This window comes from Pocillopora verrucosa, chromosome 1 (genome assembly GCF_036669915.1).
Source record: "Pocillopora verrucosa isolate sample1 chromosome 1, ASM3666991v2, whole genome shotgun sequence".
Classification (NCBI taxonomy): Eukaryota; Metazoa; Cnidaria; class Anthozoa; order Scleractinia; family Pocilloporidae; genus Pocillopora; species Pocillopora verrucosa.
The window spans coordinates 9,535,338-9,560,781 of NC_089312.1; the positions used below are offsets into that span (position 1 = coordinate 9,535,338).

The following is a 25,444-nucleotide window of genomic DNA, read 5'->3' on the forward strand; positions in this document are numbered from 1 at the left end:
TCAAGGTAGAGTTCTCAGACGCCAAAAACAGAACTTTTTCTTTGTGTCCCTCTTTGTAGATTTCCGCCAAATGCTTTCATCTTTGCCCATCGAGAACGTGCATCATCTGGGAAATATGGAAAAAAATAGAAAATTATTTGAGTAAAATCGCATTTGCCTCGAAAAGGCTCCCACCCCCAAGCCAAAATGTAAAACAAACACCCTCCCTTAAATAGGGATACAAGGAAAACCTGCCTGTGTTGCCACTTTCATAACGTTTCAAGCTTCAACTTAAACGGAATCAGTACAGAGAAATAGTCAATTTTCCGTTAGGTCACTTGCAGTTATTTCTATCTCATTATTGCAGAGTTCCTTTAAGCGCGTTCTGTTTTTTTTTTTATTTTATTTTTCAAAACTTGATAGGTAGGCGCGAAAGCTTAACCCTCACGTAGCGTCAGGTCCGAGAATTGAACCCCGGCCACTGCGGTCAAAAGTGATTACTAAAAGAACTTTGCGATCCCAGTTGCCCCTAAATTCCTAAATACATAGAGATCAGTTCCATGGAAAGTGCACGCGAACGATTTTTATTCACGAGCTGCGATTTATCGAAAAAACGAATGATTTAGCGCACCGAACGAGTAAGTTTTTTGATGCATCACAACAAGAGAGTAAAAATCGTTCGTGAGCACTTCATTGGTATAAAGTCTTTATTTCATACATACTGACACTTTTTATCAGTGGGTCGCTTCAGAAAAAAACATTTCAGTAAACGAGCAAACTTGTCTTTTTGACCTGTTGCTGCTATGAAAGTCATCTGAAAAACCTTTTTTGGAGGAAAGTTATGAAAAGAAGAGTCAGAGAAAAAAATTGCCAAAAGGTGTTGTTGCCTTTTTCATTTCCACTCGGGCTAATTTTTCTTCCTCTAGATATTATAAAAAGAATCCTTGCCCATGCTGTATCATTCATTCAAGAGGTCTCTTTCCCAAGGCATATCTCTTTATATTATCACTGAGTGACGGAATCAAATCATTCGATCCCAAATTATCTTGTGCTATCGCTAGTACCATGGTTACCAAGCTGGTTTTACTGGATAAATAGTTCTCCGGTTTGTGGGGTTTGGTCCTAAAAAAGCGTTCAAGCGGTTGCCAAGCTGGAGTGTCTATTTCAGGGACCAGTTATTTTAAATCGACTGGGGCGGGCGGGCGGGGGGAGGAGAGGATTTTGGGGATCAGATGATTTTCGGGGAGGGAAGGGGGATTAGTCGTCGCCAACAGATTATAAGACGGACTCTATGTGGGATCATAAGGCTAGTGCAGAGCCTTATAAGGGAATCAGTTAATTTTAAGAAAGTAAATATTCGCTCACCCCTTTGATCAAGTCCAAGAAACGTGATCAGTTGTGCAGCTTCATTTTCTTCCCATGCTGTCCAGTTTTCCATCGAGACAGAGGTCAAGAGGTCCTATATAAAACACGACACAGTGCAGTCTTACTGAGCCAAATTTGAGGAACTCGCTTCAGTAGACGAAATGTCACGTGAGATTCGTCCATAGTTGTCTTCATTTCCGCACAGTACGGAAAACAGTGAAGGAAAATAGAATTATGGGATGAGGAAATAGGATAGGGTTCCTTTTGAACGCACATAATCTAAGGCCAAATATCTGAGAAGAGGAAGATTGTTAGTGCATGATAAAAAGGTATCCCGCTCGTGATTAAGTCTTAAAAAGTAATTTTCAGTCGCGTTTCGCGTCCCTTTATTTTCTTTCCACTCGTTCCCATGGCGACTTTGTGAACTGCCCACACTGTGGGGACTGGGAATGAGTCAGTTTTCACCTCGTTTCGAATCTCGAACCGTAAGCTACCGCTCATAAACCCATGAGCGTATACAACCTCGTAAGGGATATTTACTGAAGTGGGCTTATAAACGGAGGGGAGGGGGCAACATTCGAGGGGGCTTAAGAGTGTGAGGGGGACTTGTAAATGTGTGGGGGGGGGGGCGCTTATAAGCGGGAGTTTACGGTATTCATTTTTGCGCATAGATATAGTATGACGTTACAAAATGGCATGGATGACTAACATGCATAATGCATGTTCCATCAATTTTCTTTTTGAAATTAAAAAATTAAGTTGCCAATCATATGGGAATAGAAAAAAATATTGGAAAATCAAGAATCGCCATCGTTAAATTGCGTTCTATTGAGATCAATTGTTTGTCGAGTCACTTACTTGTAGCTTGTCTGTGCGAAGCAGAGCCTTCTGATTCTCCAGATTTTCACACACGAGGGTCAGCAGGCAAGCAGCTGTAGAACGTCTCTAGAATATAAAAGATACACTGTCACGCAAAATACAATATACCACAACTCCACTGTTTTGAGACATCATTCAGAAAGGTAAGTTGTGATATATTAGGGTCCAGAACCCTTGTGTTTAGCGACTGTGAGAACATGCACAGTTGGCGTTAAAAAGATGGCGAGTCTTTGGTTCATTTTATGGTTTGGTTGAGCTTTAAGGAGGATTTTCTATTAAAAAAAAAAAAAAAAGTCCGGCAACCAGCACGTCTCCAAAGGCCTCACTACACTGGCCTTTACATATGCGGGTTTTTTTATGATTGGTGTAAAGGATTCCTATGTTCCCTGAGCCGCCACCGTTACATTTGCCTTCTAAGAGAGTCGTGAATCACCCAAAAGTACAAGATGCTACCCGAGAGGTTCACCTGGTACTCCTACGATTTTGTTCGACAGTTACTGATGAAGCTTATCCGACGCACGATTTCAGATAATTATCTGAACGATCGAGTGTCTGTAGACTTAAGTAACCACGATAACCAATTAGAACAAGGAAATATCACAAAGAGACGAGTGAGTGCAGGGTTGGTTCTAAGCAGAATTATTTCTCATCATACTTTGCAGATAAATTTTGGTGAAGCGGAGATGAAATATTGACGCGAAAAAACACGCAAGACCAAGTCGCGATTGGCTTAACAAGAAAAAAACTTAATGTGACTTAACGAATCTTTTTTTCTTTATGGGTAAGAAACAAGATTTCTCGAACAATCACAGTGCGAGGTAAGGAGAAACTAACGCAATAACAGATAACTTTTAGCACTCAACTGCAAAGGTTAATAGTTCGCCTTACCAGAGCAGAAAAGTCTGGATCACTGTCTGTGGTGCTTAGAAACTCAGTAAGTTTCTCAACAAGACCATACATTCTGAAATCAAAAGGTTATCACAATAGCGCATTGCACTGGTTTAGATATGCTCCATAAATAGGTTCCTTTTAAATATCAAAACATATTTATTTTTTGAAGCGCATACCACGACTAATGATTTGTATCAACCCTAATAAAAAAAGATATATTAGTTTTCTCGTAAGCTTGCAGTAGGAATAGCACCGCAGACCATCCGATTTCGCGTTCCGTTCCTATACTTTTTCCTTCTCCCGAGACAAAAAGAGTAATATCTCTATTACCTAAACGACTGAGCTCAAAATTCACAAACTTTCTTATTTCTTTGCACATTTATCCTCTTATCACAAGTTTGTATAAAATAAATTTCATTTGGCGTGGAAATGAAAATGAAATAACGAAATGACTTTCACAGGTGGACTTCAATTTAGTCATTTGCTTTGACGGGATTTAAACCCGTGCCTCCTGGACACTAGTTGAGAAACTTTAGAAGCAAAAGCCTGAATTTTTTAAGCTTATTTCTGCAATTGTTTAAAATGCATTCCACCTGTGAGAATCATTACTTTATTTAATCCTCTTATGCTATGCCTTTTTCTTTCAGCTTTATCTACAGTGAGATGATTCAGTAGAATGTAAGGGTCATTGGAACTCAAGCCAAAAAGATAGCAGTAGGAATAAACGGAGAGGTTAAGTATAGCCGGAAATTTAATAATGACGACTCGATCCGTTGATTCAAACAGAGATCGGCTTAACGTCAGCCACTTCTTTTTACACCATAAAATGAATGACGTACCTTGCTTTATCCTGATTTTCTTTGTTTGCACAACATATTTCACCTATTGCATGAACCGTGAGCTAAAATTGACAATTACATTTTATGAATTGTTCTGACTGACGAGGTCATCGTAGGCAAAACTTGTTTTATAGGTTTATGTGTCGAAAGTAAACGAAATTTAGGTTTTACCAGAGTTAAGGAATGTGCACTTAAAAATTTTAAATTTTCTTTCACCTTGTTTAATACTTGGCTTTTGTACCATGAGACTTTAGGATCGATGATAATAAAAGAAACCTCATTAATAAAAGAAGCGAATTACTGATGAGAGTGATGGTATCCTAAAAAAGAAAAATCACGTCCTGTATTCACCGTGCATAGAGCTGAGATTTGATGAAAACAATTTACCATTCAAAATTCGCTTCGCCTCTGGGGAATAAGATAATTAAGGACTATTCGATCATGATTTAAGCTGAATTTCTTACCATTTTTAGGGCAGCAGGCTCGTTTGGATTATTTAACAGACTGAGTAAATTGACGAATTGGTTTCCGGAAAACGCAGCCGCGGACGAACCTCCTGAAGAACAGATATTAAAAAATTTGTGAGCGCTGATGGTTTATCTTTCTTCATTTTATAATTGTTTTGTATTCTTCTAAAACTAAGCCAACTTGCAGTGAAAGGAAACCAAATTTTGTTGATTAATATGGGTGAAATTTCTGCAGAAAACAGAGTAAGGCCATAATATAAAGGAACCAGTCATTTATTATCGTGGTGGATGGGTGGGGGGGGATTTGGGGATCACATGATTTTTAGGGAAAACGGAGGGGGGGCACTCGTCACCAATGGAGTATAAAGGGGGTGGGGGGGGGGGGGGGGCTCTAGAACATTGACTGTTAACTAACTGCCAATGAGGGGGAAAACATGAGAATTTCACAGAGCCTTAGTGGGGATAAGTCCGACCCATCTCCTCAGGAGACAAATAATGACCGCTCCCTCGTAAATGGATACCCGAGTGATTTAAAAAGGGCAAAAAGAAAGGAAAACAAAAGGTGACATTTCAGTAACTCGCATAGAGATTTTCTGATTTGACCAGGGGTTGCAAATTTTGTAAAAGTTTTGCTTTACGTTTTATTCTTTTTGTTTTTATTTCTTTTGACGTAACTTGGAACCTGTGGAATTTTAATGATAAACAGAAATCACTTAGATAATAACTGAACTTACCTGACCAAGACAAATGTCCCAGGTCTTTAACGGCTGTAAATAAAACAAAGAACTTAGATCACGCTCACGCTAGTTCAATTAGGTAAGTCGTTAGTTTTTAGTCAGTATGACGGATGTAGAGCTACCATGTAGAAATATTGTCAATAAATTATTATTATTATTATTATTATTATCATTATTATTATTACCTTCCCCCTTGCACGGCACTTCTGTTTTTTATGCGCAATTTTCACGACGCTCTTAATAATGTTGAAATAACCCTTAACGGGCTGACCAAGGATTTTTATGTAAGGGGTTCAAACGAGAGTTATAGCCGGTTACCAGAAAACGGCCTGGGGAGAGTGCTCCCCAGGTTAAGTTTGAATTTTTCCAGAGCCAATTAAGTTTCTTGAGCTTCAGCGAGAAATACGATTTTCAACCCATAAAAGCCAAATCTGTGTCTTCAAACGCTCAAATTTCATACGCAAAAATGTTACTCTTCTGCACCAAAAAATCGCTAGGCTACATTTACATGGTAATGAAACATGCGTTGCTGCAATTTTGCGACCACACCCTCCCGAGCCACCCCACCCACCCTTAAATCTGCCATAGTCCACTACACTGATTTAATTAGTGATGTGTTGATCTCTTTCTTCTTAAAAAGACTACTCTACCTGGTCTAAGAAGTAAAAGTATGGTAATCTTAGACTAACCGCGATAAATAACAAGCAAACAAACAAACAGCCTAGAAACCTCGCACATACAAATGTAACTGGAAGAAAAGAGGCTGGGATTTTCACCTTGTGTTCTTTCGGAAATGTTGGATGAAGAAGCGAGCTTCTTCGTGGCAAGCAGAATGTCTCTTTCGAATAAATTTTCATCTACTAATGCTCCTATATCTTCCGCCTGAGTGACTGCAAAAATACGAAGCATGTTGTTTGACTAAATTCATATGAAATATTGTCTTAGATTTGCTTTGAAAGTAACTCCACGAACTCCTTAATATTTGATCTCAAGGGAAAACTAAGCACAATTTACTCAGGAAAACATCGAAATCTTAAGGTTTTTACGAATTAAAAAAAGAAATTTACGAGTCACAAATATTTTATTGTCGGTGAATGATTGTGAACACGCGGGATTTGCGCCTGAAATATTGTAGTTGTTGCGGGAATAAATGAGCTAAGACTATCTTTTTGTGCTATATAATCTCACTGTTTAAGTATAACTTAAAGCACCCATTCATAATGGTAATTTTACTACGTCGAGTCTAATTCCGTCTGAGTCATACGAGTGATTAACAAATTCAGACGGTAGTGAAGCGAGAATCGGGTTTGTTAATCACGAGTATGACGAGTACGACACGAACTCCTGTTACCAATTAATCATAACCGTTACTATTTCAGAAAAAAAATCTTAAACAAACATCTCTGGTAGAGACAATGTCTAAATTAAAATTCCTCCATTTTTTCCCCTTTTTTTAGGATAAGTGGTTACTGCTATGGTCATGATGATCAATTCTATGATTGGTGTATTTAGCTGAGTGTACTTAGTCTGATTGGCTGCTTCAACTGTCCGATTACAGGTGTCCAATTAAAGCCAATTGTCTGATTACACTTGTGTACAACAGTACACAATAATTAGTAATAAATAAAGCAGCCAATGCACCAATCACATTTGAAGAAATTGTAATGGTTCTGATAAATCTCAGTACCTGTGGCTAACTGTCAATATTTACCTCACTGCTTCGCAGCTCGGTAGATATCCATCACTAGCCACCCCCACTTCGGTAAATAGTTAATTAACACGCAAGTTTTGATACAGTAAACTAAAAGCACTATCAAAACTATTTTTTCTCATATTAGAATCCGCGGGCGTAGCCAGTCTATAGACCTGTAGGCCCAGGCCTACCATTTTTCCCCGTCGTTTGACTTAAATGATGTAACTCTTATAAATTTTGAAACAAAAATTTAACTTTCTTTGGGTATAGGCCCGCAGCAAGTCGAAAATCTGGCAAAGCCCCTGGAATCATTCACCGCCATTGCCTGTTCGCTCTCTGATCTCTTGAACACCTGCTCTTAATTTCTTCGAAATCCAGTTCATTGCGAAGTTGCTAAAGAAACGTTCATTGAAAATGAGACGTTGAAACTGAAATCAAAGGACGAAGGAAAACAGTTGTATGACTCTATTGCGTAATAAAGAGGACTTGAGCGCGCGCTTCCTTCTCACTTGTTGTTCGACGAATGGTATTTCAGAATGGTATTCGTATGACACGTTGCTATATGAGGAATTAAAGCTTTGTGGCTTTTTGTACCATGGAAATTTTGTCAAGTTTTCAATCGTCAAATAAGGAAAAAGACAAAAACATTAAAATATTTTTCTGACGTTTTGCGAATCGGCCATTTAGGGCAATGTGGACGATTGCAGACCTATGTTTCTTTTCGCGCCATCCGTACTTCTCTACCCCAGTTTTCTCGCGACTTTCTTTCGCGAAGCAAGTATCCATCAGAGAGAATGTTTTAGTGATTTTGGTCTCTTTGCTTTCTTCTTTGCCTATAATGTGCTTGTTTCGTTAAAGATGAACTATTCATACGACGATTCTCGTGCCCTAAACTTGTGGCAGAGAATACATTTCAATACAGATTCGTCAAATGATGCTTCCTACAGAGCGGACGCCTGGCGGAGATTGCTGGTTCAACTTCAAACTTTTCGAAGGAGGTTGGCTACTACTTTTAATAACACCAAACTTAAATCTCTCTAAAGTGAAAAAGTGAACCGTACTTCTAGATTCTTTCCCTTAATGATCAGTTCCTTTGATTGTAGTCCTGATAATTGTGTGACCAAGTCTGACGGAAAACTAAGCAATATTTGAACTTCTGAACAGACAGGATCTAAGATTTGAGCTAAAATATTCTGCAGATCCATGATCTTTAGCTTATTTAAAATTCATTTAATTCCTTTATACAGGTGTGTTTCAAGGCTGAATCTACTGATTTTTCAAACCTTTTTACTACTCTCTCTTTGCTAAGTTTAGATGTAAGTCTCTGATCTTGAATTTTTCTGAAAAAAATGGTTGACAGATTTTTGTTTTATTTGTAGTAAAAAAGTATCATACCAACTTTACACAAGGATGTTAGAGAAGTTTGCAGGGAATTACTCTCAAATTGTAGACAACCAAAACCCTGACAAAGGTACCAAAAGATATTGTAATAATTCTTGTCATAATTGTTAGTTTCTTGATCACCTTGTGCCTATTGGAGCACTCTAAATACATACACAAGTAGGGTAACTATAATGTAAACTCTCAAAAATTCACACTGAGGGGAGAAAACTGTTTATCTATTTGCAAAGCACTGCAGAGGACACTTTGAACTTATTCTAACAACCAAGTCCATTTTAGTTGTACAGAGGGGAATTAACATCTTGTACCACTCAATTCCAAATCTGTTGTAGCAAACTACTTGGCCAAAGTCCTCTTGTTATATGAAAGCTTGTGCCTGTGGAGTTGTCTCCATCCTCTTTGGATTAATGGTACTGAGCTTTGAGATATCCAGGGGGAAACCTATCTTTTTGTTATACTAACAAAATTATGTTTATGTAAACAGAATGGCTAGAGATAGTGATAATATATTAGGTATAACTGAACAACTATTGTCAATTTAGTTTATAATAATTAATGATAACCTTAATAGTGGTTGATAAAATGAATCTTACAATAAGACAACCAAATGACAGCTCCAATTCAATGCTTCCAGGTAGAATTAGAATTTGGAGTGAATATTTTATGTTAGGAGTGCTGTAACATGGAGGAGATGTAAAGAAAATCAAAATTGGCCCTGGGCTGAGATGGGGAAATTGAACCTAGGTTTGGGAGGAGGCAGTGGGAGAAGTAATGATGTATTGGTTAGTGCTGGGCTCTGGGTTAAGAGATGTAGGTTTGATGCCTGGCTGGGTCATTTTTCTGCGTTCTTTGGGCAAAACACTTTTCTGTCACAGTATCACCCTCAACCCAGGAGTTCAGATGGGTAACTTGTTCTGGAAGCTGGATCAAATGCTGAAGGGCAATCTTGTGATGGATTGGCATCCAATCTAAGGGGGAAGTAGTAATAATACTCCAAAGAATTTGTATTAATGCTTTAAGTCCCCCTCTAGGAGTGACTGGTATCTAAATTCTCTTTGCAATATTACCATTGAATCAGACATTAAGGTCATGAGAATAAAGGAAATGATCACCAACAAAGGAAGCTTTGATCAGTAAAGAAATTCTCCTTGTCAGCACCTTAGGAAATGTATAAATAACAGTATGGAGAATATGCATACTGATGTTAATGCTATCCTATGGAAACTGGGATAAGCAGAACGGGCCACTTCGCTTCAGACACACTTTACCTTTTAGTAGTTTGGTATGAGGCAAGTATTCTGAGCATTGCATCCAGCCCTTCAGCTCCATCATTTACATTGTAAAATAACTTATTCATTGGTGTGTACAAAATTACATCCTTTTCAGAAAGTTGAATCATTAATTTTTGTATTAAATTTAACCTTTTCTCATTGGTCCATAATGCTTCAAGTTCATAAGACAGATGCTTTACTTAATAAATGGTTTGATTCAAATTCTCTTGACTATTTTATTTTATATTTTGACAGTCAGTTTCCTTTCTTAGGCTTGAACAATTTTGCTGAAGCTGTGTTAACTCTTGCTTCTAGCCATCGCAATGGTAAGTTTTTAACAACACTGGTTACAAAGACAGTTAAGTAGATTGCAGTGAGGTAGCAAATGTGTACACTTAACTGGTGGGAAGTTTCTTTTTAATGTTATATTGTTTTTGAATGTATTTATCAGAAAGTTCTTAAGCAAGTACACACGTTTTGAAGCTGTTGCCAGAACTACTTTGAGGATGAATTTTGGTCTGACATGTCCTGGTCATGCCTACTTTTCACTGATTTCACTTTCACACACAAATTATACTCAGCTAGGTACCCTAGATTTCTAAGGCATATGCATCCTGTTTTAATTGCCATCTGTAATGATATGATAATTATTTTTTGTAGAGAGTCAGGATTGGACCTCAAGTTTATCTCTGGATAGTTTGAAAAAGCTGCCTATTTACAAATCTCTCATGGTAGGCGTGGTGAATAGCATCAGTTATTATGCAGAAATACTCTTTTTCTCCCTCTGAGCCTTCACCTCCCCTATGGGTTAGAGTAGAATTTCCACTGAAATACCTAGTTGCCCCTGTGTTCTAAGGACTCACAACCTGTTCTTCTGAGATAGAAAAATTCATGAGAATGACATTAATGTCCTTGCTACCCACAATCATCTTATCTATTACAACAATTTAGACACAGTGAAATCTGTGTGCAGAATTTTTCCTTTTCATATGAATTTTATATTAACAGGAGATATAAGCAATCTATATTTGTTTAGTTTACTGGTTGTTTACAAACAAGGACATTTTGGCTATGACTAGACTGTCTGTGCCAAAAAGATTCATAGATGACAAACCTCACTAGTTGCTTTCTAAAAGGGAAACCCTCTAGGTGACACACGAATGCAATGATAAATTTTAAGAATTACCATCTTTCTCCAAGCACTGTTTATGGGTGGAGCTGTGTGTGAGGTCCAATAAGGCATTGCAAAATGATTTATGGGATCTTTGCAGCCATGAATACATCCCTATCATAATTTGGATTGTTACTTTATAATTTATACACATGGAATTTTTTATAATGTACAACATAATGAATCAAGATTAATGATTTGCATAAATGTTTTTCATCCCTCAAGCACAGTCACATGCTTACTTTTTTCAGAACCATTACAATTTCCTCAAAGGCAATTGGTGCATTAGCAGCTTCATTTTTCACTAATTAATCTGTACAGTTGTAAGCAGAAAATGTAATCAGACAGTTGGTTGTAACTGGACCCCTGTAATCAGACAGTTGAAGCAGCCAATCATACTCAGTCCACTCAGCAAAATCTACTACACAGAATTGATCACCATAACCATAGCAACAACCACTTATCCTAAGAAAAACTGGGAAATTTCCAAAATGGAGGAATTTTAACTCAAGACATTATTTCCACAGGAGATAATTGTTCTAGATGTAATTGTTTTTTGGGAAATTGTAATGGTTATGATTAACTGGTACACTGACTTTGTGTTGTCCAATAGTCTGTCAGTAATAATACAAGTGACTAACAAATCAGACCCTTGTGATCACTTGAATGATGACAGACCAAATTGAACTCCACTTGGTCCATAGTAATATCATTATTTATTTTCACAAATGATATGAGGACTCATTTGATAACAGGACACTAAAAGAGAACTTTTGGATGAGGAGCCAGTGGAAGCATCTGGTGCTACTTGTACTTATTCATCATCACATGATGATCAGCTGCACAAGATTAACTTGAATCGCCCCTCAGCTAGTGCACCAAGTCTCAGTAAGAGCCTGCAGGCAAACAGAGTAAAAACCAGTGCACAAGATTTTTCAAGTGAAGTTTTCTCATCAAAAAATACTGGGATGGAAAGCCAAAGAGTTATGTCAATATGTGAAGACTCTGGTAGGAAGGTGTGTGTGGCAGGTTTTTTTTTTTTACCCCATTATAATTTTTGTTCCAAGTAATTTCATCTAGGGACGTAGCCTCTTGCAAGGGTTTATGTATATTTGCTTCATGAACTTCCCAAAATATTTTAAAACATTCAATAGACCCTTTATCTCCCATGTGCAACTAAGACAGAAGTTCTCCTTACAATGTCTGATTCAATGCACCATCAAGCAGGCAAATGGTGATATTAATTTGGGGATTACTAGTTGATCCAATAACAAATTATCCAATCTAACTTTATAAGAACTGTACGGCAGACAGGAAGAAGACTTTTAAAATAAGGAGATCTTGGGAAGGATGAAGTTTATTTTTCTTAGTATGGATGAAAATAAAATGTTTTGAATAGGCCCATGGAAAACTACAAGGTTTTTGAAAAAATGGGACTCCTCCATCAAATGTTACTTATAAGTGTAACAGTGGAACATTTGATTGAGACAAATTATCTACAGAGCAGAACTGGAACAGAGCTGAAACATCATATACCAAATTTGTTGGGTTCTGATATGTCTTTCAGTTAGCAGTGCACATAAAAATGTCCTTTATTAGAAATTGGTATAATCAACCAGTGAATTACACAAATCTTATGAGTGATGCACTGCATGTAGAGCCACCTTAATGATCATCTTTGGCAGGCAACTCTTTGGGCAGGTTAACTCACTGAATTATTTTTTCAGGAAAAGAGGACAGAAGATTCAAACCACAAACCACATGGTTTAACAGGACACTGTGGAATGAAAAGGAAGGCCACAGCTCCAGGTATGGATAAGTAGTCATGATACACTGTTAGTAGCTTCTGAGATTTTAAAAACTGATTCATTAATTTCTGTTATTGGTATTTGTGGAGTTAACATTATTCATATATGGACGCCTAGGAAAAAAATCCAATAAGTTGCACTGGTTAGAATAATCAGCTATGTTATACCAGATTTGAAGTACAAGCACCTGTTGTCAATTGACACCCCTTTGGATAAGCATGCTCTTACTCTTATATAATTATAACTCCCACAAGTGATTAACAAGTAACTTCCCCCTACAATATCCATTCACTATCCAGCAAACAAGTAATGAGAATACTCAAATGTATCAGGTTGAAGTTGTTATCTTGATCTAACACCAAATTCTCATAACTTATTTACAAGAAAATGTGTAGCAGCTAGAAGGGAGAATTAACAATCAGATCTTGGGAGGTGATGGGGTTAACTCCCAGAAGTGATTAACATGTAACTTCTCCCCATAATATTGATACATTATCCAGCAAACAAGTAACAAGAATACTTAAACTTATATATCAAGTAGCAGTTAACATAAAATTCTCACAAGTAATTAACAAGAAAAGATGTAGCAGCTAGAGGAGAGAATTAACAATCAGATCTTGGGAGTGAAAGGGTTACCTTGATTCAAAACCAAAGTCAAAACGTCAACCCATCAGAGTGAAAGTAAAATTTATGCTGCAGGGAGTCAAAGGTAAATCAGTGCAAATTCATGTAAAAAGGGACAGCATTGGGACCATAAAATAACTGTCGCAATTGGATTTGGTTGACATTTCCATGTTACTTTTCAGAACTAATCTTTCTTGTGAGGTGGAGTTTTGAGGCTAAACCAGAGAAGCTTCAGATTTCTTGCAACATTCAGTCAAAACTGCTCTGAAAATCCATGATTTTTCACTATTTAGGTGGTGATGGGATATACCAAGTTCATGGTGCCCAAAATTCCACACAAAGGTTGTATCCAGATGGAGCATCCAGCATGAAAGATTCAGCAACATCATCAACAAATAACAGTCACCCTGCTACACATGCCAGTAACTTTAATTTTTATCAAGTATGTGCTGATGACCATCTATAAAGCTAGAAATAGTTACAGAATCAATGTCTGTTGTTTATCTCTTATCTTTTTCTTCTCATAAACAGCTTTCCTTTCAGGCTCAGTATTAATTTTGAGATTTTTTATCTGGTCCTTGGCAGTTGTTCAAATGGTGAAAAACTATCCAATGGATAAATCACTATCTGTGGATGAATTTTAACTACACTATCCACTGGCTGGAGATTAATCCAGTGGGTGGCATTATCCACCCCTCAAACGATTGGAGCCTGTCTTTTAGCACAGTAAATTATCTAGAAGGCATGTAAATGATCCAGTTTCTCCTTCACCTTTACCAAGCAGTTGTTGAGGATGTTGTAGATTATATATTTATTATTTTAATATAATTTCAAGTTGGGCCAGAACCACACCATTTATGATGAATCAAATCAAACTGATTACTTTTGACTGAGGCTCTTATTTTCCTTCTCAGGGTTCTGATAAAAAATATTCCAGAAATGCCTCAGACAACCAGCACAATTCTGATGATAGTGAGCAAGAAAGCAAAGCATCTTCCTATTTCATCACTGCAAAACAAAAATTGGTAAGTTCAACCATTCACCACAAGTCAGTAGTTTGGACAGAACAAAGCAAAAATTTTGTTTCAATTCTTGGTATAGATGAGTTAACTGGGCACATCTTTTGTACACGATTAATTATTTGGTATACAACCTTTGTTTTATTAGGTTCCTGGCTTAATTCATATATTGTTTAAAGGTTATACATGTTTCTTTCAGAACAGTCTTAACCCTTTCATTCCCAAGATCGTGATAGTAATTCTCCGAACTGTCTGTTTCACAGTTCTTATAATGTTACTTTGGAGAACTGAGTAGTGGATCAATTAAAAATCCCCCAATTGATATTCTTCTTTATTCTCATCACTTGTCAGCATGATGTTGCTTTGATATTGTAAGGAGAAATTCTCTCTCATAACCATGCACAATTTTCTGGCAAAATTTCAATGGCTTATAATGCTGCTCTTTAATACAGAAGTGAGCTCAGTTGTTTCAAGTCAGATTAGCACTAAGCCAGAGTTAAACTTTAATCCAGGTTCCTTTACTCCTTTGCTCAAAAGCCTTTTTCAGATAATTTTTGTTCTGTTCCTTTTAGGGCATCCAATCATGAAACTGTGGTCAAAACAAATTCCACTGAATTTCCTCTTAAAGCTTTCAAATCTGAAATCATATTTCACGTTAACCCTGAGTTATTGTAACCCAGCTTGGAACAACCTGGCTGTGGAGAATATTCTTCCAAAAGTTGAACTATTTCTCTCATTGCTAAATTTTATGGTGAGCACCCTGTAAAAGCAATTGTTTTTTTGATACATCTGGTCATACAGTTTCCATAAAAAGATAAAACCAAATTATCTTGTTTTAGCCCCAACTTACACAACACCATGATTTCTTTAGAAACTTTCCCCCTTAGTAGGTATTAAGGTGGTACAATGATGGGAGTACTGGAGAGCAGTTGGGGTAATTTTGTGGTGTTCTTGGTTAAGACAATTACCTCTCATAGTACTTTTCTACCCATGATTACATCATCCACGCAGTGACAGATGGGGGGTGTGGGAGGGGGGTTGGGGAAGGCTGACAAAATATTTCAAGGGATGGGTAATACTGTGATAGAGTAACATCTCAATCAGGAAAAGGAGTGGTACAAGTACTCCTAATTCCCTAAGAGTGTTTGGCTTCTAAATTCTCCTTACAATATCACCCTTTAATCATATGTAAAGGTCATGAGAATAAAGGAAATGATCACCAGTTTTAGAAGCTCACAGTTGCCAAAACAATGCTCCTTGTCCGGACCATGTGAAATTTAAAGCAAACAGCGTGGAGGAAATGAATACTATCGTTTGGATGTAAAGGTTTAAGGCAAATCATGATAAGCTCTAGTAGCATTGGCCTCATAACTGGTGTGCAAGAACCCCTTTATCAGAGAAACTAAAAACATTTTTAACATGAAATAACAACTTTGATTATTGGGAATATATGTCTGCATCGGTCAAACTATGACAAGGTCTTGGCCCTCTGATATCTGTTTTTATAACAGTGGCTCAGATGAAGAGATAACATTAAAACTAATTTTAGGGTAAAAAAAAAACAAAACAAGAATTGATCTTGTTCCTGTCAGGTTCTGGATTCTAAAAAGAACTCCCATCAAGATGGATCTTCGAGACAGGGGAGCATAAGTAACTCAATGTACGGAAGTACGAGAAAAACACTGGGAACTAGGTTTGTTGGATCTTAAAACTTTTTGTTAAGGAAACAATTGATCAAGTGTTCGTCATTTTTTTTTTCTACACGTAATCAATCACTGAACTAATGCAGCTTTGTTACGATGGAAATCTCTTATTTAGAAAAAGGTTTTTGTAGCGAACGCACCGGCAAATTTCAAAACGGTTACACGAACCATACGATTTATTCGTAACCAGTGGTTTCTGAAACATGATTAAATTAAATTACACTACAGCCAACTACCGACAAGAATAATTAAGATCACAAAGCCAAGCATCAAACGGCAAAAGACAACACAAAACGTACCTGACATTTTGGATAAAAGGAGTACACGAGATGCAGCAAAGAAACGATCATAGCACGACAAACTGCATAACATTACTGTTCTTTTCGCGCGAAAATTTCGATATATATATACATATACGGACGCGAAGGGACTGAAGCTTAATTTTCAGATAAACCGCTGGCCCTTAAATTTGTTGCAACAGTGTTGAAGACAGCTTTGAATCAGAAGTTATCTTGATATAAGTCTAAATTCTGGTACATGATTTGTTTAAGGATCTTTCATCTTGGGAGTTATAAAGGCTAATGCATCTAAACGACTACTCACTGGTCCTAATGCTGATTCTTCTGGAGTATAAATTTGTCAGGTCACCATGAAAAAATGATAAGAATGAAAAAAAAAACAAACAAACAAAATCACCAAAGAGGATGAATGTTCAGGTCATGTAGACCACGAGCATGGTGACAATGGCCAATGATCAAGTGAAAACTATTTTCCGCAACCTGTACTTTGCAAGAGATTTTATGAAATATGATCACATATGAAGAAGATTTTATCAAAATGTTACACGCATTAAACAGTAGATATTAACATCAGTGTTTTGTTTCAGGCGAGGTCCAAGCAGACAATTCATCCCTCCAGTTTTGAATCGAGATGATGATGATGAATTGCAGAGGTTAGTAACTTTGTTGGCTAAGTTATCCCAAGTAGTAATTGACGAAAGGTCGAGGCACTCGGCAAGTGAGAAGACAATGCGACAAGTATAGGAAATCGTATGAACGCGAGTGCATTTCGTGATTTATGGGCACGAGTGATGTTTTGAAGTTCTCAAAATTGCACGAGCCGTAGGCGAGTGCAATTTGAGAACTTTCAAAACATCATGAGTGACCATAAATCACGAAATGCACGAGCAGGTTCATACGATTTTTTATTTATTATATTCTCGATTTTTTTATAATTTGGTGTTCAAATTTGGCGCTTCCCCGGTGTTTCCATGGCAACTTCTCCGTATTGAACTCTATAACCTCTATTGCACTCTATAACCTATTTATGCATTCATCATTGACCAATCAGAAACGCGATATTTTGTTGAGTATATAATAAAGCTTTTATTTACACCTTGCTGTAGTCCTGTTTATAATCCTTTTCATTCTACAGAAGACTTCGACTTCTTTTCTTTTACAGAAGACTTCGACTTCTTTTCTTTTACAGAGGACTTCGACTTCTTTTCTTTTACAGAAGACTTCGAGAAGAACCTCCCCGAGAAGGACTCGAGGGGAAACAAAACTAACTAGTTTCCCGAGGGACCATACATTAACTGCTTTGTTATATATTCAGACTTTCCCTTAAACAATCATATGGCAAAAATATGCTGTTGTATTCGGCGAGCGGGTAACAACTGCGCAATTGTATCCCGGTCAGGATACATTTTAATTTGATCATGGACACGTGACCGAGAATCAACCAATCACAGTGCTTGTTCTGTTGAATGAAAGTCTAGGTAGATAACAAATTGAGTTAATGCCTTCTTACACTTCTTACATTTTTTAATTAAAGTGAAATACTCTTCTTAATTTTTCCAGTGGTACTGCTATGGCTGGTTATTCGAATCACATTAGCAAGAATCAAAGTGGTAAAGTTGCCGGCGCTGATCCAGAAGTTGATGAAAGACTGAAAAATATTGAGCCAAAAATGATAGAACTTATTACTAACGAGGTAAGATCACAAGAGGAGCTATGGTCTGTTATACACATATTGGAATCGCCGGATCGAAGTGCCCTTGCACATACAGAAAGTTGTGTTTTCTGCACGTGTTTGTTGTTTCCCACAGTTTTATTTAAAGTATGCTCTACAATGCTGATTACCAAAGAGTCTGATGGCTTCACCGCCTAATTTGCGATCAGGTAGAACATCAGCTTTCATAGGGAATTTTTTATAGCCTACAATAAGATGAGAAGACAGAAAAAAAAAACATATCGATCAAGTTGGTTTTCATGAATCAATTTGATTTGTTGTTTTTCATGTTTTGTTTTCAGATCATGGATCACGGCCCACCATTGTCTTGGGATGATATTGCAGGACTTGAATTTGCTAAGAATGTTATCAAGGAGATTGTTGTATGGCCCATGCTGAGACCGTGAGTGAATCAAAATGTTTTCGCGCCCCACGTTCTTATGCAGCTAAGCAGAATGATATTGTCATTGTTGTCTGCAAATCATCAAGGCCTGGTGGTCTCACAGCAGTGTAACTGAATGGTGTTATAGCTCTATGCCAACGGTCTTACTCTTTTTCCGTTGCGTGTTTAACGTTGTCGTGTACAAAGTATTTGGTAGTAAAACAGCGCTGTGCTAGCGTGATGTGAATTAAATTCTGAGATTGAATTGCAGCCTTCTAACAACGGTTTGTTGGAAGAAAACGATTCTTTTGATGAAACAGTGAGAGAAGATCTTATTAGGACCTGACTTGGGCTTGCAACGGAAAACGTTTTCAAACGCTACCCAGTAATTCTTTCTTTTGTTCTCCTTTTGAATACACACTGCTCACCACGAGCTACTTCATTTTAGTTATAGTGTAAATATTTTTATGCTTTTCAATTTTCCCATTCAAGTAAACAAATGATGAGGGCCATATTTTGGAAACAATTGTGAAAGCGACTTCAAAAGATCAAACGGTGATCGAGAAGTGGTTTTCAGTGTGAACTGTTTCCAAGGTCAAAACAATTAAGAGACAAAAGTAAGTGTATTTTTATTTTTCGGTTAGTGACATTTTCAAGGGCCTACGTGGTCCACCGAAGGGAATCTTACTCTTTGGACCTCCAGGAACTGGTAAAACGTTAATCGGTAGGTATGATTTGTTTGTCTTTTCTGCGGCATGTCTGCCACTTTTTTTTGTCACTAAATTTTGCTGTTATCAACCATCTGTCTCTTAAAAAGATAGTTTGAATCATGTTTGTGTCCATCAAAGACAGCTCTCACTCTCCATCTTCTCTATCTCGTATCCCTCCTGTTCCCTTGTTCCACACATTTATCTTCGCTGTCTGCCCCTCAGCCGTATGTGCAGTTATGTGATGCTGTTTTCATTTGCTGTGAATGGAGAGATTTTTTTGTATTTTTCTGTTGGATGAAAGCATGGATGGGAAGAAAAGTGAACAAAGGTGGATTTGACGTTCGCGTTTGACGTAAACATCGATACACCTAAATATGTAAATTAGAGAGACCCACAGTATTTTGAAAAATACTGATTTACTAATGTGCAGATTATTTGAACTCTGAGCCGTGTGAAAATACTCACATTTTAATTGTCTTACACCCAGAAAAGTATTTTTAATTCTTTTTTGTCTTACTGATTTCATATCCTAATGTAAGCAATGGCTTGAAACTTCGTTGGTGTCTTAAGACTGAAATTTTCCCGTAATGGTCGAAAGAGTATAAGTTTAATGATGGTGGATAACGCTTTAGTAAGTAACTAGAGGTGTATATTTATTTCAGGTAAATGTATAGCAAGTCAATCAAAGGCTACTTTCTTTAGTATCAGCGCTTCGTCACTCACGTCAAAGTGGGTAAGTTGGTATATGAACAGGGGACGAACCTGGCTACAACAAATCCGTTGTTTTTCATTGACACCCAAAGAGGTCATAAAAGGGCTTTGGGAAGGAGCTGCGGTTTGATTCTCTTGAAAAAAGGTTGTCCACGATGTTTAAATTTATCCTTGTCGATCTGATGAATTCTTAGCAATCCCAAGCTATCATTACTCTTTTTCGATTTATAATTGCACTAATATTTTATAGTCTTGGTTTAGGTAATTTTACATCACGAACTGACAAACTAAGAAGAGACCCAAAAGTTAGGATGTGTTGTACTATGTTCTTGCTTGACGGTGTCAGATCGTGTGTATACCGTTGTTATTGTTGTTGTTTGTTTGTTTTGTAGGTTGGTGAGGGTGAAAAAATGGTTCGTGCATTGTTTGCTGTTGCCAGATGTCATCTGCCTGCTGTGATTTTCATCGACGAAATAGATTCGCTGTTGTCGCAAAGAACAGATGGAGAGCACGATGCCTCCAGGAGAATCAAAACTGAATTTCTAGTGCAACTGGTAAGTAATGTAGCGCTGGAAATATTAAATGACTCGACTCTGATCATGAATTCCGCTAAGGTTGTCAAAAAGTCAGTCACTAGTAACGACAAACGGACTGTACTCAATGGGACGATCAGACCAAATGATGAAACCGAGCAGATTGTTTCTGGTTGTTTGGCGTTTTGCTTTCTTGCTGCCTTTCCCACCCAGAATATAAAATGTGCGCTTGCGAACTGTCGGGTTACCTGGGCAAAACGTCAGACGCTGGGATAACCTACGGTGGACACTTTTTTCAACTTAACTAAAAGATGATTTCTCACATTCTGACTTCAATTCCGCCACGAGAAACCAGAATCACCTGATACATTTTGAGCTATACTCACATGAAAAGAATGATAGTTTTGAGAGGCTGCAGTATTGCTTTGATAACATTTATTATCCAAAATAAAGTGTGTTACTATACAATATAGAAGATATGCGGGAAAATAGCTGAGCCAAACCACAACAACTCGTGCTTCTCCTAATATTCCGCTAAATTGCTGTTTGTAGTCTTGAACGGAAGGTGAACCTTTTACTTAGCTGTGATGTTGTCGTCGGTTTAGAGTGTAATAAAATAGTGGCTTATAGTTTTGATTTTCTGTTAGGATGGGGCTACAACCACTTCAGATGAGAGAATTTTGGTGGTTGGCGCCACGAACAGGTCAGCTAATGTTAAAAAGCTTTTTTAGTAGTAGGTGTTCCTTGGCACAAAGAGTAAGGTAGAACCTTTATGGTACTCTTTACTGGCACGGAAGGCTCACCTATCACGCATGGGTAACTTGCAATGTTCTGGCATCCATTCTTCAATGAGATTTAATACCCCTGATTGCTTCCGGGATAAGAGAATTTGAAAAAGATGCGTCGTTTTTGTTGCTACAGTATGTCAGGAGAAACCCGAGTTAAATACACTGTATACTACTGATTTATATTTTTATCAAACTGTTTTAAGTTCAAGAGAAGGGGAGAGCTAGGAAACAATTTCATATTTATATTGCTTTACCAAGGCCTCAAGAGATTGACGAAGCAGCGAGACGTCGTTTAGTAAAAAGACTTTACATTCCTCTTCCCGATGCTGGTGCACGTGAACAAATCATGTACAGTCTTCTGTCGCAACAGAAATGCAGTCTGTCTCAAGAAGACGTCAACACAATAGTTCAGCATACACATGGTATGTAATACAAGGGTATTTTGTCTCATAAAATGCTGTGTAAACTCGTGTCTTGGGAAAACTTGCGAAGTCCAATCTGAGTTTCTTTCCGGGACGTCTAAAATCAGAGAATTTTAGTGTTTTGGAGAAAATACTTTAGACTCGATTCATAGTGGATGTTTTGAGATAAAAGAAGTAAGAGATACCTGGAACAAAAGAAACACGTCATAGTATATCAAAATAACGATTCTAGTTTGGTCTGTGTTAAGGTAAACTGGACTTCAAGTTACCCGGACATAAAGGACCTTTTGCAGTCAGGACGACAACGCCAAGGAAAACGTCGATTTAAAAATAAATTTCTCGTTACAATCTTGCGAATTACTGAATTAGTCCACCATCTCTTACGACGCCACAAGTTAATCTTAGCACAAAGTATGAGAGCCGCGTGGAGTGGAAAACTTAAACAATTTGCCGCCGGGTTCCCCTTTTGATACCACGCAAATTTTATAATTTCACGTTGTTATTTTGCAGAGGAAAGCTAAGAAATGTACACAGATTTAAAGCGCACGTGCTGAGTTATTGTTCTGCTCATTAGATCTGTTGTTTTGCCATGTCCTCGTTGCTTTCGCCAAAGGTTCCTATTGTAGATGAGAGACAACCTAAATGCTCGAAAGTGTACGAAATCAGCTGTCTTCTCGTCCGCACCTCTGTAGATAGTCATTTTACATCCAGGAAGGAATCCATGTCTCTACTGATCTCTAGTTCTTATGATGCGCTTTTTTTTTTTTAGGATATTCAGGCTCAGATATGGCGAATCTTTGTCGAGAAGCTGCTCTTGGGCCAATCAGAAGTATCACTGATATTCAGTGTATTGACGCTGATCAGGTATGAATTAAACCTTCGTCAGTTTTGACATGAATGGTGCCCTGTCCAATCTTACACCACCCCTCTAGTTCTTGCATCGCATTTTACAGAGCATACAGTCATTTCATGTATACGAAGTCATCACTAGCTTATGCACACGCGCAGTATAGGCTACACAGCGATAGGCAACGAACGATTTTAAACATGTGTTACGAGCTTGGAATGAAGAACAATCTGAGTCCTCCAAGAGGATTCAAATCCTAACCATATTTGAACTATATTTCAAATTTGTTGGTTAAATTGTCCACCTTAGGGGCGATAGAGAACTTGATCATTTGACAAGCCTCCCGCATATTGCTATAATCAGCTATCGATGAATGTCTGAAATGAAGTTTTACCCCGTTCATGAACAAAAGACAAAGTCAATGGTTAAATCTGAATGGAATCATTTGCGCTGGGCCGTTTTTGTCTTCCTTAACAATAAGCGAACTACAGCTCTCTGTACAGATGTTGAATCTATTTGTAAAACGGAGGACTCGATGATCTTTAAGATTGCCAACAAACCTACATACTCTGCTTTCTTAACCCTTAAACTTCCAGATCAAATTTTTAATTCTCCTTACTGTCGACCATACAATTCTTATAATGTTAGTTCAGAGAATTTAGTATTGGATCAACTAATTATCCCCAAATTGATATTTTTCTTTATTCTCACCAATTATCTGGACGATATTGTATTAATATTGTAAGGAGAAATTCTGTCTTGGTCACTCATGGAAGGTAAAGGGTTAAGGTTATTCTTACTTCCGTTGAATTACATCAAGTAAACGTAATCTATTGATTCCAGGTTCGACCGATTCTGTTCAAAGATTTTGACGAGGCTTTGCATCAAGTACGCGCGAGTGTTTCCGAGAAAGATCTCGACTTATACATTCAGTGGAATAAACTGTATGGCAGTGGAACGAAATAAAACACTCGGGAGTTGTTCTTGTTCCACACAGGTTCACGCTGGAATGAAGTGAAATTAAACTGACAGATTCAAAATTATTTTGACACTTTTTTGTGGAAATTTTGCTTGTTACTACCAGTAAGGGTTGTTAAACTGTTTTACGTTAAGCTTGTAAGATTTAGTTGTTATAGCGTTGGTCCTTACAGTTGAGGTAGTGACATTCCTATCGCAGTACATTACTTTTTGTGGACAGGAAAATCGACTCAGCCTTGACCATTATAATTATTTTTTACTAAAGAGAGGCATTAAAAAAACTTATTGGTTATCTGAGTGCTATCTTTTGTGACAAAGGAATGGCTTTTGTTTAAGTAGAGTATTGTTAACGCAGTGTAGACAAACAGGAACTGCGATGCCATTTTTACGATCAGCAGAAATTTTACAGATTCTCAAAATTGTATGAGGCATTGTGAATCGGACCTAGAGCAGGCGCAAAGTTTTTTTCATCTTTAAGGTAGCTTAGAACTCTTCATATGGCAAAATAACACTATATAATAATTATATTACATATCTCTCTATATCGACATACAGAGCATAGTGTTAGGTCCATATTGATAGTGTCTTACAAACTGCTGTAAGCCTGTGGAATGACACGAGCAACAGTGATACTCACACCGCAATAAAAGGGTACCTCTTTTCTATACCCGTTATTTCTGTTTCTTTTCTATATATTTTTGGTGAGACTTCCATAATCTTTTTTTTAATTGCGTTTAACTTTGACGAAACCTTCCGCCAAGGTTGTTGAAGCGTCAGTCATTGACTACTCTTACCCGAAAGACCAGACCTCATGAACAACTTCAGATAATTTACCGTTTTTTTAAGTTTGACTTTGCGATACAAATGCAATACAAATTTCGTCAGCAAATCGTCTAGGAGACAGGGACAGTTATCAGATGATATCCGTTGCTTCCACTCCCCTTCCACCTCTGATGTATAAATATGAGATCACCATGAGAAGTTGTAACTTAAAGGACGATATTTTGTCTCGTGCAGTACGCCAAGTTTTGGTAACGGTCCCAGAAAGAGTAACGCTGAAATTATTGTAACTTGGTTTTATGTCTGTGTGAAGTGTACTTCCTTTCATTTATTTCGAAACGTGTGGACATACCGTGAACTTCAGCTTACAAGCCTTGTGCTTATACAACTTCGTAGGGAGCACCAGGAGGTCTTATATTCGAGGGTTGTACCAACGGAAATAGAAAAAATGCTTTGAAACGAGCCCTAGAAGTGCTGATCAAAATAGTTCTTGCATTTACTGGCTTTTTGTTATGTTTCAAAATATCATAATAACTCGAATCCATTTAAATACATTGGAACAGAATTAAAACTAGCACGACAAAACTGGACCATAACAAAACGGAGGACCAGACTTTTCCCAGGAAGTTCATCTTTGATAATGAAAAAGAGGTACAGCAACTCATTGTTCCACAATATTGTCTCAAATTTCCTGTTTGAAGTAGTAAAGAGTTCCTATCTCTCAAAAAAGAAAAGCTATGAGGGGGCTTATACCCGGTGCGGGAGCTTATGACTGGATGTATTTTTTATTTTGTTTATGAGTAGATGGGCTTGTATCAGAGGGGGGGCGGGGGGTTATAAATTGCAGTTAACCCCGGCTAAATCTTTTTAATTCTCTCCCAGAATATGAAAGCTTAAACTCTTCCCTTCCAAACCTTTACATTGCTATATACATTTTATCAATCTACGCGATGTCGGTGGTGGTGCTGCTGTATGTGGTGATAAAAATAAGAGAAGGAAAATCCAGTTGTTGGCAGCCTAAAATCTGTAGGCAACTTAAGATTCCTTCCGTGTTGTTATTTTTAATGCCACGCTGTTTACATTTGTTTACTTGACAAACATGTTGAAGAGAGACCTAGAGATAATGCCTTGTTGATCTGGCTCCGGTTGTTCGAAGGTCGGATAACGCTATCGACAAGAAAAATCTCTATCCAGTGGATGAAGAAAAACTCGATGTCAAATTGTGCCATTTTATGCAGTATGATTTTCAGGTTTATTATTAGTGATTTTAATGATGCTCGACTTATGAATTAAGCTGTTACCCCCCGTGTCTTTTAAAAGCAAGTCACAAATTGAAGTTGATGCAAGTTTCATGCATGACATAAAATCCGCTTCGAGAGAGTTGACTGTTGTATCACAGAACAAACGCGTAAAAACTTTATGTAACGTGAAAGGAT

The 25,444-nt window shown here is 37.5% G+C and overlaps 2 protein-coding genes across 2 annotated transcripts; one reads left to right on the plus strand and one right to left on the minus strand.

Moving 5' to 3' along the window:
- Positions 1-14: 14 nt before the first annotated feature.
- LOC131773708 (uncharacterized) lies at positions 15-7,233 on the minus strand. Its single transcript, XM_059089649.2, has 9 exons — positions 7,167-7,233; positions 5,934-6,047; positions 5,155-5,187; positions 4,418-4,509; positions 3,954-4,015; positions 3,112-3,184; positions 2,203-2,289; positions 1,345-1,438; positions 15-106 (listed from the first exon to the last, which is right to left on the minus strand). The coding sequence occupies exons 1-9, from the start codon at positions 7,231-7,233 to the stop codon at positions 15-17; spliced, it is 714 nt and encodes a 237-aa protein (XP_058945632.1).
- Positions 7,234-7,627: 394 nt separating this feature from the next.
- LOC131773711 (fidgetin-like protein 1) lies at positions 7,628-23,884 on the plus strand. The gene is made up of 19 exons (XM_059089653.2): positions 7,628-7,848; positions 8,230-8,321; positions 9,795-9,848; positions 10,183-10,253; positions 11,449-11,709; positions 12,421-12,502; positions 13,419-13,567; positions 14,040-14,150; positions 15,737-15,837; positions 16,734-16,799; positions 17,707-17,839; positions 18,160-18,260; positions 18,884-18,963; positions 19,612-19,682; positions 20,053-20,214; positions 20,841-20,896; positions 21,240-21,403; positions 22,173-22,267; positions 23,094-23,884. The coding sequence occupies exons 1-19, from the start codon at positions 7,709-7,711 to the stop codon at positions 23,214-23,216; spliced, it is 2,112 nt and encodes a 703-aa protein (XP_058945636.2). The 5' UTR covers positions 7,628-7,708; the 3' UTR covers positions 23,217-23,884.
- The last annotated feature ends 1,560 nt before the right edge of the window (positions 23,885-25,444 follow it).

Excerpts from the sequence above, each read along its gene's own strand:
- LOC131773711 (XM_059089653.2), top strand. The coding sequence starts at position 7,709 with ATGAACTATTCATACGACGATTCTCGTGCCCTAAACTTGTGGCAGAGA. Across the intron at positions 15,838-16,733 it reads AGAAAAACACTGGGAACTAG|GCGAGGTCCAAGCAGACAAT; the intron begins GTTTGTTGGATC and ends GTTTTGTTTCAG. Across the intron at positions 20,897-21,239 it reads GTGGTTGGCGCCACGAACAG|GCCTCAAGAGATTGACGAAG; the intron begins GTCAGCTAATGT and ends TGCTTTACCAAG.
- LOC131773708 (XM_059089649.2), bottom strand. The coding sequence starts at position 7,233 with ATGAACTGGATTTCGAAGAAATTAAGAGCAGGTGTTCAAGAGATCAGA. Across the intron at positions 6,048-7,166 it reads AGAGCGAACAGGCAATGGCG|TCACTCAGGCGGAAGATATA; the intron begins GTGAATGATTCC and ends GTATTTTTGCAG. Across the intron at positions 4,510-5,154 it reads GGGACATTTGTCTTGGTCAG|GAGGTTCGTCCGCGGCTGCG; the intron begins GTAAGTTCAGTT and ends TCTGTTCTTCAG.